This window comes from Thunnus albacares, chromosome 23 (genome assembly GCF_914725855.1).
Source record: "Thunnus albacares chromosome 23, fThuAlb1.1, whole genome shotgun sequence".
Taxonomy (NCBI): Eukaryota; Metazoa; Chordata; class Actinopteri; order Scombriformes; family Scombridae; genus Thunnus; species Thunnus albacares.
The window spans coordinates 12484047-12497668 of NC_058128.1; the positions used below are offsets into that span (position 1 = coordinate 12484047).

Sequence of the window (13622 nt, forward strand, 5' to 3'; positions counted from 1 at the left end):
TGATGTGTTTTCTGTTAAGCAACTCCATATTTTCTACACCCAAAAAAGTTTGATTATATGTCTGGCTTTTGGTATATACTTTTTAAATATATTTTAAGTAAGTAGAAAATATGTGCGCATCTAAAACATTTAGCATGTACATTTGCAAAGAGGTTATTGAACACTTTTCGTAAAAGCCTAACTGTAAAATTATCAGATTTCCGACAGTCCTTGAAGGCAGCTCGCAGGAAGTTCAGACATTGAATAACTTCCCTGTGTACACACATGGAAGTTTGTGTCCTCCAGCTGTTCTGTGTCATTTTTCAGACACAGATATGGTCAGATACAACAAGATAGAGAGCAATCATTGTTATGTAAGTCTGAACAGTTGTTAATGGCGTGTAGCTGTAAGTTTAACAAATATACAGCGCGACTGAATGTAGGGTTAAAATCTCTCCAGCTGTCCTTCCTCAGGAGGCTGAATTCAAGGTAAGTCTGCAGAAATAGGTTTTATAATTTGACAAAACGTCCTGATAGGAGCTCTGTGGTGTGCTTGTCCAGGGTTTGAGCCGTTATTTCACACTTTGTTTCACTTATACTATGTTTATACTATATCTAAAAGTATTCAAATTGAACTTAGTTATCTAAGTAGAGCCAGAAATGATTCACATATATGGCCAGTGCTGATAATACTTAAATATAAAAGGACTTTTGCAGTAAGTGAAAGCAAAGTTTTGGTATGACGTTCAACAATCAGTCAACAATGTCAGTTAATATGACATTTCTAAATAATCATCGTCATCGATAATTGTGTTATACGTTATGGGATCAAATTTTAATTTAAACTTTTTAATATTTAATATAGGTATAGGCTACATATTTTGTTTTATTTGCAAGTAACTGTTGAGGAATGGGTCAGGGTTGTATTAATAAATAATATATGAAAATATCAAATGTTAATATTTTCTGGTTCCTTTCGTCCTTTATGATAGTAAATATTTGGGTTGGACTGTTGGTCGGGACAAAACAAGACATTTGAAGTTGCACCTTGAGCTTTGGGCAACAGTGATGACATTTTTCACCATTTTCTGATATATACACCAAACAATTAATCAATAGTGAAAATAATCGTTACTTGCAGCCCTTAGATATATGATTAAACAGGTGCTTAAAAGTAACAAATTAAATATATAAATAATAAATTAAAAAATATATATCTCCCTATCAGGAAAAAATGAAATAAACAAATAAACAATTCAATTTATATTCAAGAAAATAAATGAGTTACTCAGCTACTTTTCTTCACTGTGTTATTAATATTGTTAATTTTCCTTAGAAAACTTACCTTACCCGTACTAGTAGTGGTCATACTAAAATAAGTAAAAATAAATATTAAAAATATTTTGTAAGAAAATTGTATTACTTTTAACAAAATATGCCTTTTCTTTTGTTTCTATTTTAGTCAGATTTTAGTCATATATATATCTTTTTATTTCTTATTTTATTTATTGTACAGATATCCATATACAGAGGTGCAAATAGACAGATAAACAATAGAAAACAAAAACAACCAAAAAAAGATTACATTTTTTGGGTGACAAATTAAAGGAAAAACTGTTACAGGCCTGAATGCTTGACCCCGACAGTGAGGGGATCTGGTGGCTCTGTTATGCTGTGGGAGCATTTTGCTGGCATGGTTTGGGTCCACTTGACCCCTTAGAGGGAAGAGTCACTGCAAATCAATACAAAGTTGTTCTGAGTGATCACCTTTATCCTATGATGAAACATTTCTATCCTGATGGGAGTGGTCTCTTCCATGATGACAATGCCCCAATTCACAGGGCACGAGGGGTCACTGAATGGTTTGATGAGTATGAATATGATGTGAATCATATGCTGTGGCCTTCGCAGTCACCAGATCTCAACCTGATTGAACACCTATGGGAGATTTTGGACCAATGTGTTTAACAGCACTCTTCATCATCATCATCAAAACACCAAATAAGGGAATATCTTTTGGAAGAATGGTGTTCCTCAACCTTGACATTGATTCTACAAGTCTGTTGAACTCTTCTGGAGGGATGAACACCATCCGTCAAACACTAGCAGTTGGTTGCAAATTGCAACCAACTAAATACCCGTCCCCCTCCCTTTCAAGCATGTAGGAGAACCTACATTGGCCGCAAAACTCACAAAAAAGGCAAAAAATGCAAAAGGCCCTCTCTAGAGCCAGTGTTTGGTTTGTCCATTCTGGGCTACTGTAGAAACATAGTGGTGCAACATGGCAGCCTCTGTGGAAGAGGACCTGCTCACTATGTAGATATAAAGGGCTCATTCTAAGGTAACAAAAACAAAATTCTTATTTTCATGGGATTATACACCAATTAAAACATACTTATGAATGTTATATTCCATTTCTGCCAAGTCCGTTCCACTAGATGCCACTAAATTCTACACACTGCACCTTTAAATGTCTTGTTTTGTCCCAATCAACAGTCCTCAACCCAAAGATATTCAGTTCACTATCATAGAGGACTAAAGAAACCAGGAAATATCCACATTCAAGAAGTTGGAAGCTGTGAAGTTGTGCATTTGTTCTTAAAAAAATGAAAAACAACAATGAACAATGAAAAAAACAATTAAGCGATTATCAAAATAGTTGATGATTAATTATCTTTTGATCGACTATGTAATTAATCATCAAATCATTGCAGCTCTAGTACACTGAACTGGAATGTTCAGGTGATAATTCACTAATGAAAACATATTTATGAATTAGAGCCTGACCGATATATCAGTCAACCGATTTTATTGGCCAATATTGGCCAATCATAGATATATCGGTATCGTGTATATATTGTCCAATATGCGTTGATTTTTAAAAAAAATTTGTATAGGCAGTATTTTGTACATATTTGATCCTTTTTCTTAATTCAAGTTTAATGTATAGGCTACATGTGTTTTCTGTTCTGTGTTTCTTTTATTTATAGTTTTTTTATAATTATTAAATTCCCAGTGAAGTTAACTGTTTCAGTGCACTGATACAATGAAGTTTATTAATAAACTGTAAAATATCCTGGCTCCATTGCATAGCTTTGTCACAAGTGTTTTATAACCACATTTGAAGTATCATTGCAAAAAAATGTGTGTGTATACATTCTGTATGTATAAGATTATTGGCCGATATATCAATATCGGATTTTTTTTACTCCCTAATATTGCTATCGGCATCGGCCCCAAAAATCCAGTATCGGTCGGGCTCTATTATGAATATTATATTCCATTTCTGCCAATTGATCACCCTAAATCCTTCACACTGGTCCTTAAAATAAGGACCACAAACATCTATGATGGGACAGTAACTCAACTGAATGTTTTCCTAATATTTTTATTAGAGCACTTCTCTTTCAATATATTAGTTTCACCAATATAAATATTTTCCACACAATCTTCAGCATTAAAAGGAAGGCGTACAGCATCATTATATATGTTTGGACTGCTGCAGTCAAAGCGGGAGTTTCTCGGGCGGTCACATGATCAGAGGGTTTAGCACTGACGTCAGAGAAACAGAGCTGGTACCGACTAATGATCCTCACCGTCCGGCTGCGTTTAAAGAAACTTACCTCTGAACGACGTCCTAACCAGCAGCATTCACTGTTTGTCTTTGAAGTTTTCCGTCGCCACTCATTAAGAGACTCGTCACAGTAATGCAAACGGTATTGGAAATGCACAGTGAACCGTGTAGTTACCGATAATGTTACCTAGCTCGCATTAACGCAGCGTATGGCTAACGTACACACAACAATGTCTCCTCGCTAAGAAAACAACTGGTGCTATTTCTGTTGCGTTCACGTTTCAGGTAAGTTGACCCGAAAATAGTTTGTTTTGAAGCCTGTAACGACGCTCGTGATACTCGGATAGTGACTGTGTGGTGGCCTTGTATCCAGTGGCATTTTAATATCTGTTATATCACCATGTTTTTACCGCAGGGACACATTTTTTGCAAGGCTAGTATTCTGCTAAAATGTACTTTAATTGTATTGTAGTAAGTATTTGTGTTGCAGGTGTTGTAGTCAGTTTGTCAGTGTTGTCTTTCCTGTGTGTCAGTGTCTGTGCACACACTTTAAACAGGAAATAATAGAAGATGTCTTAAGTTGTTAAGACTTTGTTTATCATATGTTGTGGCAGTCAGTATCACAGGGACTAGACTCATTCATGTTTAGACTAGTGTGTTATAACAGCATGTTCACTCTTGAAAGTTACATCGTGAGAGGAATCTGGCCTGCAAAATGTGACAATATGTGATTGATTTTCCCATTGCTAAACGCGGGTATTGTGTCATGTGTTGAAACAGCTTGTCTCAATTTAATTTAACTACACAACAGAGGAACAGAGAAAGACAGACGGCAGGCTGCAGCGTTTTGTCGTTCATATGACCACATCAGGGCACGCTGGCTGGCTTACACAGATCTTTGTTTTGGTTGTCAACCACAGAGCTCCATTGTTGTCCCAGTGTCTGTGTGTAGTGTGCAGTTAAAAGTCCATTCATGAGGCTGAGTGCATCATCAGCACGCCATAACTTCAATGTATGGGGTTCCCCGAAGACAGCAAATGCACTGTGGGCTTTCATACAGCATTCATGCAATGGCACGTACACTTGGTAGTCATAAATTTCTCTTATCCAAATTAAGGGACCATTATAATCGATATTTGATAGCAATGAAGGCCATCATCAAATGCATTTGTTCATATAAGTGCATGAAGAAGATATTCATGAGTAGATAGTAGTTATTAAGGGTGTGTCCTGCACTGTAATTGCTGTGGATAATGGCAGGATAAGGAAGAGGTGTTATAATAGACTTGCTGGCACAGGAGTGTGTAGGTGCCAACATCAGTTTATGCACCATGTAAATGTAGGTGTTTGTTTTCATAGCCCTGAACTAAAATGTCAAATTCACTCTCATGTTTGCAACTCTCTTTCGTTCTTTTTTTGTCACACATATTTAACCCAGAACTCATTGAGGAAGTATGTTTTTTTTTTTTTTTTTTTTATTAAGGGTAGGTCTTTTGTTCAATTTAGGGCTCAACTCATAGTTAAAGAATCATTGCACCATGTTTCATTTGGATAATGTACAAGAAGGAAGTAGCAAGCTGCTGCACTGTAACTGCACTGATGTAACAATATGAGTCAAAGATTTGAACATTTGTTTTGATAGTTAACACAGCCTGTTTACACGTCTGAAATATTTGTACCATGCATGCATCAGCCCACACACCCAATCAGCATTACACATGAGTAAAAACTGAGCTCTGTGTTTGTTATCTGTCACACTAAGGAGGAGGAAACTTGTTTTTTTAATGTGTCCTGCCAGCAAAAGTTAATAGATAAAAGGAAAAAAAAAAAGAGACATCATATTAGCCACTAGGTTAGTTTTGGATTCATTTGAATACAGCGCAGTTAATCGTTATCTGTGTCTGATTATTCCTCTTTCTGCCTCATGCAAACTAGTACCGTTTAACTGTCGGCTGTTGTCACAGTGGCGTTAAGGTTAGTGAATGCATCCTGCTTATAACTGGGTCAGTTTGAATGTGTAACGTTGTCACCATCCTCAGGAGTTTCTGGTGTGCTGTCGAGCGAGGCAAGTGAACCCCGGTTCCTTTAGGATAGGACCACAGGAGAAAGCTGCGATTTTACTGACTGTGAAGAACTTTCATAGTTAAAGGTGTGTGTGTTTTGTGTGTGTGTGTGTGTGTGTGTGTGTGTGTGTGTGATAGGTGTGGTGGTGGGCCTATGGAGAAGCCATCGTCTTCAGACAGAGCAGCGCTGGAGGAGAGAAAAGGCCTGGTGGAGGTAACACAGGCTTCTCATTTGCTTATTGTTATTTGTTAACAAGATGTAGTTTTTCAGTGGAAGTAATATTTCTAAACAAATTTTGTCATGGGATGTGTGTTTCCATGGTCGCTAGCTGTCCAAATATGGTTGTAAATTTGATACTTGAGAGCTGAAATTTTCACTTTCAGTGTTATCTGTTGATTTTTGTGACAAGGGGATACCTGTAAAAATGATCAAAGATCAAATAATAAATCATTTAATGCTGAAAACACCATGAATTTCCTGATTTCCTCATTTTTTTGCAAACTTTGTTTATTTGACAGCAAATAATACTCAGGAATCCAGACAGAAACAGTCAGCAGCAACATTTAAAAATGACATTTTACCAGCTACAGCTAAATCTTTAAGGTACAACAGGAAGGATTGTTGGTTATGTGGATAAGGGTTCTAATTTCCCACCTTGTTTCAGATGTCTTAGGGATTGCAAACAGACTCCATCATTCTGTGTGTGTATTTGTGTTTGTATGCGTACTCCAGGATGGTGGAGTGCTTAGAGGGGCTGAGGGCGGAGAAGCGGATCCTCAGGTGCCGACCCAGAGGAAGAGCAGCTCCTCTCGCTCCTCCCGCAAAAGCTTCCGCCTGGACTATCGGCTGGAGGTAAAAACCCCCACCTCCCGGTCACACATCCTGCAGTCTAAAAAAACCTCCCTCTTCTACCTGAGACACAGACACACCTCCTTTTCAGCCTCCACCTCAAACCTCCTCATTTCCATATACGCCCTTTCCTGCTTAGGTTTATGTACAGAAACAGCAGACATTTCCAAGCTTGATATGAGTGACTAAAATATAATTGTTTGACTTTATTGCAGGAGGACGTGACCAAGTCTTCTCGAGACAAACATGGCCGCTGGATCAACCCCTGGTCCACATGGCGGTTCCCTTCTTACCCCACCCTGCTCAGGTTCCTGTTGCTGGACAAAAATCACAGCAATGTACCAACTAGTAAAGAGGTGGGTAATTATTAGGGATTATGTTAAAAAAAACAGGGCTTTACTCTATGATTAGTATCAGATTGGTAATGGATGTTGTTTTAAATGTAACACTTTCTATAATATATACGATTTTACTTGTATTATCTTTACAGTGATCAGTATTAGAGGTTATATTTCCTACCTCTGCTGGTAGAAACGTTGCCCTTTGTCGACTCAACCCACACACTATTTATAGCACCTAGTGGAAACGTTGCTGAGCTCAGTAACGGCTTAACGGGCTTCAAAGGCTGCTTTCACACAGCAATAGAAAAGAATTTAACCCATTAATTGCTTTTGCTGATCAGTGTTTTGTTGTTGTATGAGAACTTACAAGAATAGGTGTTAAAAAAAAATCAACAACCAGAGAGGTCATAGGTCAAATGTTTGATGATGGAAAGGTAGCTCACAGTGCTAACAGTGAGTTAGGATGCAGCTTTTTTAAATTATATGCATAAATATTGGCCAGACAGAGAGGAAACTCAGAGCTTTTCAGCTGTTTGGCCAGTGTGTTCCATTAAAGCAAAAAGCAGAATCCCACCTCAGCTGTTTATCCTTGTGATGTTGCCAAACATTTTAAAATTGAGGATAAATCAGTCCTGCAAGCAGCAACAAAACCATGCTGATGAGATTATGGGATTATGGTTAATTAAGTTTTTTCATTTCGACATCTCTGATGCAGTCTCTCACTGCCTTCTCTGTCTGTTTCACCGTCTCTTCCTATAACCGACCCTCCCTTTTGTTAATTCCTCTGTGTTGCCATTACTCTCTATCCTCCACCTGCAGGCCCTAGACAGTGAGCTCCCAGTGATGGAACCGTACTTTGTGCAGAACCCAAGCCACTGTGACTCCAGTCCAGGTCTGAGAGTCACCTGGCTGGGTCACGCCACAGTTCTGGTTGAAATGGACGGGCTGAACATTCTGACAGACCCGATTTTCAGCCAGAGGGCCTCACCGTTCCAGTTCATGGGGCCTAAAAGGTTCAGAGGGCCCCCCTGCACTGTGGAACAGGTTTGGTGTTTTTTTTTATTTTTCATTATTGCAATGATCTCTCACCATCGCACTATTTTCATATCTCTGTTGTCTTATTTCCCCTCCCTCCCTCCAGCTGCCCAGGATCGATGCTGTCGTCATTAGTCACTCTCATTATGATCACCTGGATGCTGGATCTGTGGCCAGCCTTAACGAACGCTTTGGAGGGGAGCTACGCTGGTGTGTGTGATGCATTGAAAGATAGCAGTCAACAACCAATGTGCCTTTGATGCTAGTCAGCAAAAATCACACTTTTAATATTAATTCCAAGCGTGCGTGCGTGTGTGTGTTTCATAGGTTCGTGCCCCTTGGTTTAATGGACTGGCTGGTGAAGGTGGGCTGTGAGAACGTGATGGAGCTGGATTGGTGGGAGGAGAACTGTGTGCCGGGTCACGATGATGTCACATTTGTCTGCACACCCTCTCAGCACTGGAGCAAACGCACCGCGCTGGATGATAACAAGGTAATTGATTCAAATGATTAATTATTGATAAGATTGTAACTTTGTGTATTAATTCATTCCTTTTTAGAATACATTTTGCAAAAAATATGTGCATACAAACGTCAAGTCAAATTCATCATATGAATCTTGAAAGCATCCAAAACTGAACCACTTCTTGTAGAACTTGGTGATGAAATAAGTCTTTAATTCAGTCACTTTCAATCAAGCACAAAACAGCAGTTTTAAATTGAGATCAAAGCAGATTCTTTTAATAAAAAACACATTGTTCCTCTTCTCCCGTTTCCTCTCAGTCTTTATGGGGCAGCTGGTCTGTTTTAGGTCCAGAACATCGCTTCTTCTTCGCTGGTGATACTGGTTACTGCCCATCTTTCCAGGAGATTGGGCGGCGCTTTGGCCCATTCGACCTCGCAGCAATTCCTATTGGAGCTTACCTGCCCAGGTACTGTATGAAATTTACATACACACCTCACATGACATATCAACAAAAATAAATAAAATAAATAAATAAACCAGCGGAAATGCTATCTCTAAACTATAAAATTGAGTTACTTAATGCTGTATAAATTCTGTTATAATTATCACTGAACATTTCAAAAGTCCACGCACAGAGACAGACTTGTAAGAATATTCTTTTGGTTGTTCAGGGATGTGATGCAGGGGCAGCATGTAGACCCAGAGGAGGCTGTTCAGATTCACCAAGACCTTCAGGCCAAACAGTCTGTTGCTATTCACTGGGGAACCTTTGCCCTCGCCTATGAGGTAGGTGTGTCTGTAGCAGCAAACATGTAGTCATTTGGTTAATGACTAGCTTATGCTTTGTGTGCATGCCATGGATTAACATACAAGATCAAATAAGGAAAGTCTGTTTTGGTGTATCAACAAGTTTTATTGGGAATTTTTTTCTGTGCAAAGCAGAAAAATGTCTGTTTAAAACTGCAGTGGTTTGTGGGTTAGTATTATAAATCCCAGTAGTTCAGAGAGTTCTGTTTGTCACTGGTTTCAGAGATGGAGACATAAAAGCCAAAGAGAGTGTTATGGGAGGTAAAAAAAAAAAAAAAAAAGTGCTTTGACACTCTATTATGTTCTGGCAACACAAACCAAACAAAAGTTTCATTGTTTGTTAAGCTGCATGACTATTTCTGCAGCTAACACGGCTTAATGTAGCCCTCTGGCTCGCTGCCGCGCTCGGAATAGTTAGATGAGCTGACAAAAGTCTGTAGTGAACAGTCAAAAAAAAAACTGTAGCACTGAGCTAAAATAAACTTGTCGAAAGTATGGTCATGTACAGATAGTCTTCAACTCTCTCTCCTCCTGTCCCTGCTTCACCCAGTACTACCTGGAGCCACCGGTTCGTCTCAGAGAGGCCTTGGAACAGAAAGGACTGAAACCAGAATCCTTCTTCACCTTGCATCACGGGGAGTCTCGCCTTATAGCCTCACAGGGACGAGAAGTGTTTGACTGATACTGTCTGTGGCTGTTTTGTGGGCTGATTTTTAGATTTGTGTCTGTAACAAAAGTTGAGAACATTTTGTTTGAAACGCATACACATATTCAGCTTTCAATGGAGAAAAGAAAATGTTCTACAATACTGTTTACATACTGAATGTTTGCCTTGCCATAATCACAGCAGGCAGCACTACCTACAGCAGCTGTTAAGCTACTAAAAAGAAACATCTTTATATAATAGAATACATGTTAGTTGTTTAGGGCAAAGATCAGCACTTAATACTGTATGGCCAGTGTTTGTACAGTCTGTTACGTACAGTGTGCAGCTGAAAAGTCAAATAGATTTAGATCATTTTACTAGTTTTTTATCAGCGTTAAAAGAGAAATTAATCACAGGTGACAAAGTGCTCCTGTTTTTTTTTTTGTGATCCCAAAGAAGAACATAACAGCTATAAATAATTACACTTAGAACATTTTCTGCAGTTATTTTGTGTCTCCATGAAGTGATAATTTGCATTTTGCTGCACATTCATTTCAAAAGGCGTTTTTGTGGTTTACATGCTGCTTCAGAAAGCTTTCAGCCCCGAGGAGAAAAGATTGCCGGCTGATACAATGTTCTGCACCGGAGGAGTAAGTTAAGAAACTAGGAAATGTTGTTACTATGGTAATCAGCGCTCTTTGAGTGGAGATTATTATATAGGTAAAACTGATGATGAACCACAAACCTTCACCATCATGCTGGACTGGAGACTGCAGTTATGGTCAGTTGGACTTCTTGTGAGCTGTAATATAAACAGAAAATGATTTAACTCTTAGAAAGTTATTTAGAGTAGTGATTTTTAAAAGATTAGTGCTGGCCAATGCCACAATATAAAAAAAGGTATCCAATTATATTCTGAATGTATTCTGGCCAACTATATGCGACACTGAAGTGTAAGAAGAAAATCTATTTTTGTTTTCTATATGATAAACTCCCAACCGCTGTATGCTAACATAAATTGCAGATGCGTGCAGGAGTCGAGCTGGGTTCAACTTCATGCACTGCAAATATTGTGGATTGTTGCTGCTTCAGACATTTGTTTCTAATGTTCTGAAACCACAACACAAAAGATTTTTTTTTTCCCCTCTTTGCTTATCAGTGTGATCATTTACGTTTTCACATCTTAGAACTTTCTTCACAGAGAAACGGTAGAATCATTTTAGCACTTGACTGTTCAAGTGATTTCTTTTAAAAAAGAAAAAAAAAAAAAAAAGTTTTATTGCCGAATCTTTTCAGCCAGAATGTAATAGAATAGACAGCAGCACAATGTTGAGCTCATTTACTGTAGAAGCCTGATTTTAACTACAAAGGCCAAACTGGGATAATTGTTTACATTTGATCCATATGACTAAATCATTTTACATTTTGCTTGTTTTTTTTACTGTCAACAATTTAGAACAGAACTTCCAAACAGTGCTTTCAAATATGTTACTGGTAACCATCAGATTTGGAGGATATTCAATCCATTATTTGTAGAATTTGAAAGTTTGTAACTTTGGTGCCCCCAAGTGGTAGACAGCGATTTGTTTCAATCTGCAACAATTCAGTGGGGATTTTGCATTAAACAATGAAATGAGGCATAAAAATATTTCCTGCTCTTTGATTCTGCATTTTTATTGGCCTTTTAAACTGTGGTTGATGTAAAAAAAGAAAAAAAAAAACACGATGTTACACTGCCAGAGTACATACTCTACATACTACCATATAATGTCAGTAGGCTGGTGTGTATGCTACTTGTGGAGATATAAAATAAATGAGTACTGTACATCACTTAAGTCAATTCTTGTGTGTATGAATTTTATTTAATTACCATGGTAAAGTAATATTGACAGCTCAAATGTTCAGATGTCTTCAAAAAGATTCAACTGCTCTTGTATTTTTAATAGGCAGAGTTTCTGACATTACAGTCAGTTATAATAGCTGTCAGTGATTGTCTACAGGAAGAAAAAGACTATGTTTTAAAAATAATAGGCTTTTGACATGCATATGAAGTAAGTGCAGATTAGCAAAATTGATTTAGACAGGTGACTATTATCACACAAACTAGAACAGAAAATGATATTTAACCTTAAGAACTATTTTGGAGCCTGAAACAGATGTTTTCTGTTTGATGTTGAAGATCAGCTTCACTGTAAACGTAACCACTGATGTCAGTGGTAATTTAGGTTGGCATGACTGTAAAGCAGTTGGCCACTTGGTGGGCGAACACAAAAAAAAGCAGCTTTTTATGAAACAGGAGCTAAATTAAGACAGAAGTATGAGAAGCTGAAAAAAGTTAGATATCCTGCTCAGGTAAATGAGCAATAATATGATTTTTTCAGTGAATAAAATAAAGATTGTTGAGTAATTAAGAGTCAGTAGTGAACAGGTTGGGTGAATAAGCATAACCCTTTCACTTCCTAAGTAAATATATAAATGGTAAATATAGCTGTTTTTACAATGTGAACAAAAACTACATATCTGCTGGTTGAATATAAAACTAAAGTAATCACAATACATCCAAAGCAACCAGATAGTAGTTATGGGTACATTTTAAACTTATTTTTCTTTCTTGTCCATCTTCAGTAAGTCAATGGCCATTAAATCAATGAATTTACTCCAGAACCTTAACATGATAATCAATGAATGAACACCAAACATGTTGAGGAGAGTAAAAGGAAGAAAGACTTAACTTTTGGTTTGATGCAATAAAGAAGTTGAAATCCAGATCTGAGCAGGACAAGTAAAGAATAATAATAATAATAATAATAATAAAAAAAGAAATCATTCAGACCTGCTCCAGGATCAGCTCTCATCTAGCAGCACAGATTGTTGTCCACATGGGAAGTCCAGGAAACTCAGCTGGTTCTTGAAACAACTGCAACACCACTTTTTAAGTGTCCTTCACTACTTTTGTTTTAGATGTTAAATGTAAAGAAACTGGTTTAAGTCTTTAAATGTCCCCTTTCTAAAGCAGAATAACACCTTTCTGCTCTCCTCCATTCTGCATTTGTTGGATTTACCCCCTCCCCCTTCCCTCACAGCTGTCTCTCATTAGTCTCCTCAACTCTCCTGACAAAGTTTGAAAGGGCAACGCTGCACCTTCCTGTCTCTCTTGCTACCCTCCATTATCACAGCATGTTCGACAGTGACTGTGAAGAACAACACAAGGTGGCAGTGTCTGCAAAGCTTTCTCACTTGCGTTTGAAACCGTGAACCTGTACCAACATTTTCCCAAATATCAAATATTTATATTTAAATTACAGTTTAGAGATTTTATAACAAAGTTGTGTTCATGTAAAGTGAATAGTTATAAGGTTTTCATCCAAAGTGTTTAATAGAATGTAATATCTCAACAAAATATATAAATATTAGTGTTGCTAATATAATCAAATCAGTTTTGACAGGATGTTTTTACAATCTTTTAAGTCTTTTTAAGTCTATTTCTAGAATAAAACTGTTTATGATTATTTGGTACTTGGTAAACAAAGTGTATCTCATTTCATTATTCAGCAGATTTCTTTAAAAGCTGCATTCACTCAGAAACAGGAAGAGTTTGAAGCCTGGATGTGATTTTCTCACAGATGTGTAAACAAGGAAAACTTGCATTAAAGATGTTTGTCCCTGTTTAGACAAACATGAAATGAACATAGTTGTATGATAAGAAATTCAGAGTGTCGTCCTGTGGATGCAGCAGACGGCACGCAGGAAAATACAGGCTTCCATACTCTCCCATAGCCTGTATGCTCCTGTCAAAACAATTATTAAAAATAACAATATTTTTTTTACAAACCAAGTGTCCTCTGGGCTTCATTGAGGCCT

General features: G+C 37.6%; 1 protein-coding gene across 2 annotated transcripts; it reads left to right on the plus strand.

Annotated features, from left to right (window-relative positions):
- The first annotated feature begins 240 nt into the window (after nucleotides 1-240).
- napepld (N-acyl phosphatidylethanolamine phospholipase D) lies at nucleotides 241-11601 on the plus strand. Of its 2 annotated transcripts, none has more exons than XM_044343005.1 (10): nucleotides 241-468; nucleotides 5755-5830; nucleotides 6350-6469; nucleotides 6682-6822; nucleotides 7627-7851; nucleotides 7949-8052; nucleotides 8170-8335; nucleotides 8626-8774; nucleotides 8980-9094; nucleotides 9666-11601. In XM_044343005.1, the coding sequence occupies exons 1-10, from the start codon at nucleotides 374-376 to the stop codon at nucleotides 9795-9797; spliced, it is 1323 nt and encodes a 440-aa protein (XP_044198940.1). In that variant the 5' UTR covers nucleotides 241-373; the 3' UTR covers nucleotides 9798-11601. The 2 variants fall into 2 exon arrangements, with proteins under 2 accessions (XP_044198940.1, XP_044198941.1); XM_044343006.1 differs by lacking the exon at nucleotides 241-468 and adding an exon at nucleotides 3527-3838.
- The last annotated feature ends 2021 nt before the right edge of the window (nucleotides 11602-13622 follow it).

Excerpts from the sequence above, each read along its gene's own strand:
- napepld (XM_044343005.1), top strand. The coding sequence starts at position 374 with ATGGCGTGTAGCTGTAAGTTTAACAAATATACAGCGCGACTGAATGTA. Across the intron at positions 8,336-8,625 it reads CCGCGCTGGATGATAACAAG|TCTTTATGGGGCAGCTGGTC; the intron begins GTAATTGATTCA and ends GTTTCCTCTCAG. Across the intron at positions 9,095-9,665 it reads CCTTTGCCCTCGCCTATGAG|TACTACCTGGAGCCACCGGT; the intron begins GTAGGTGTGTCT and ends TGCTTCACCCAG.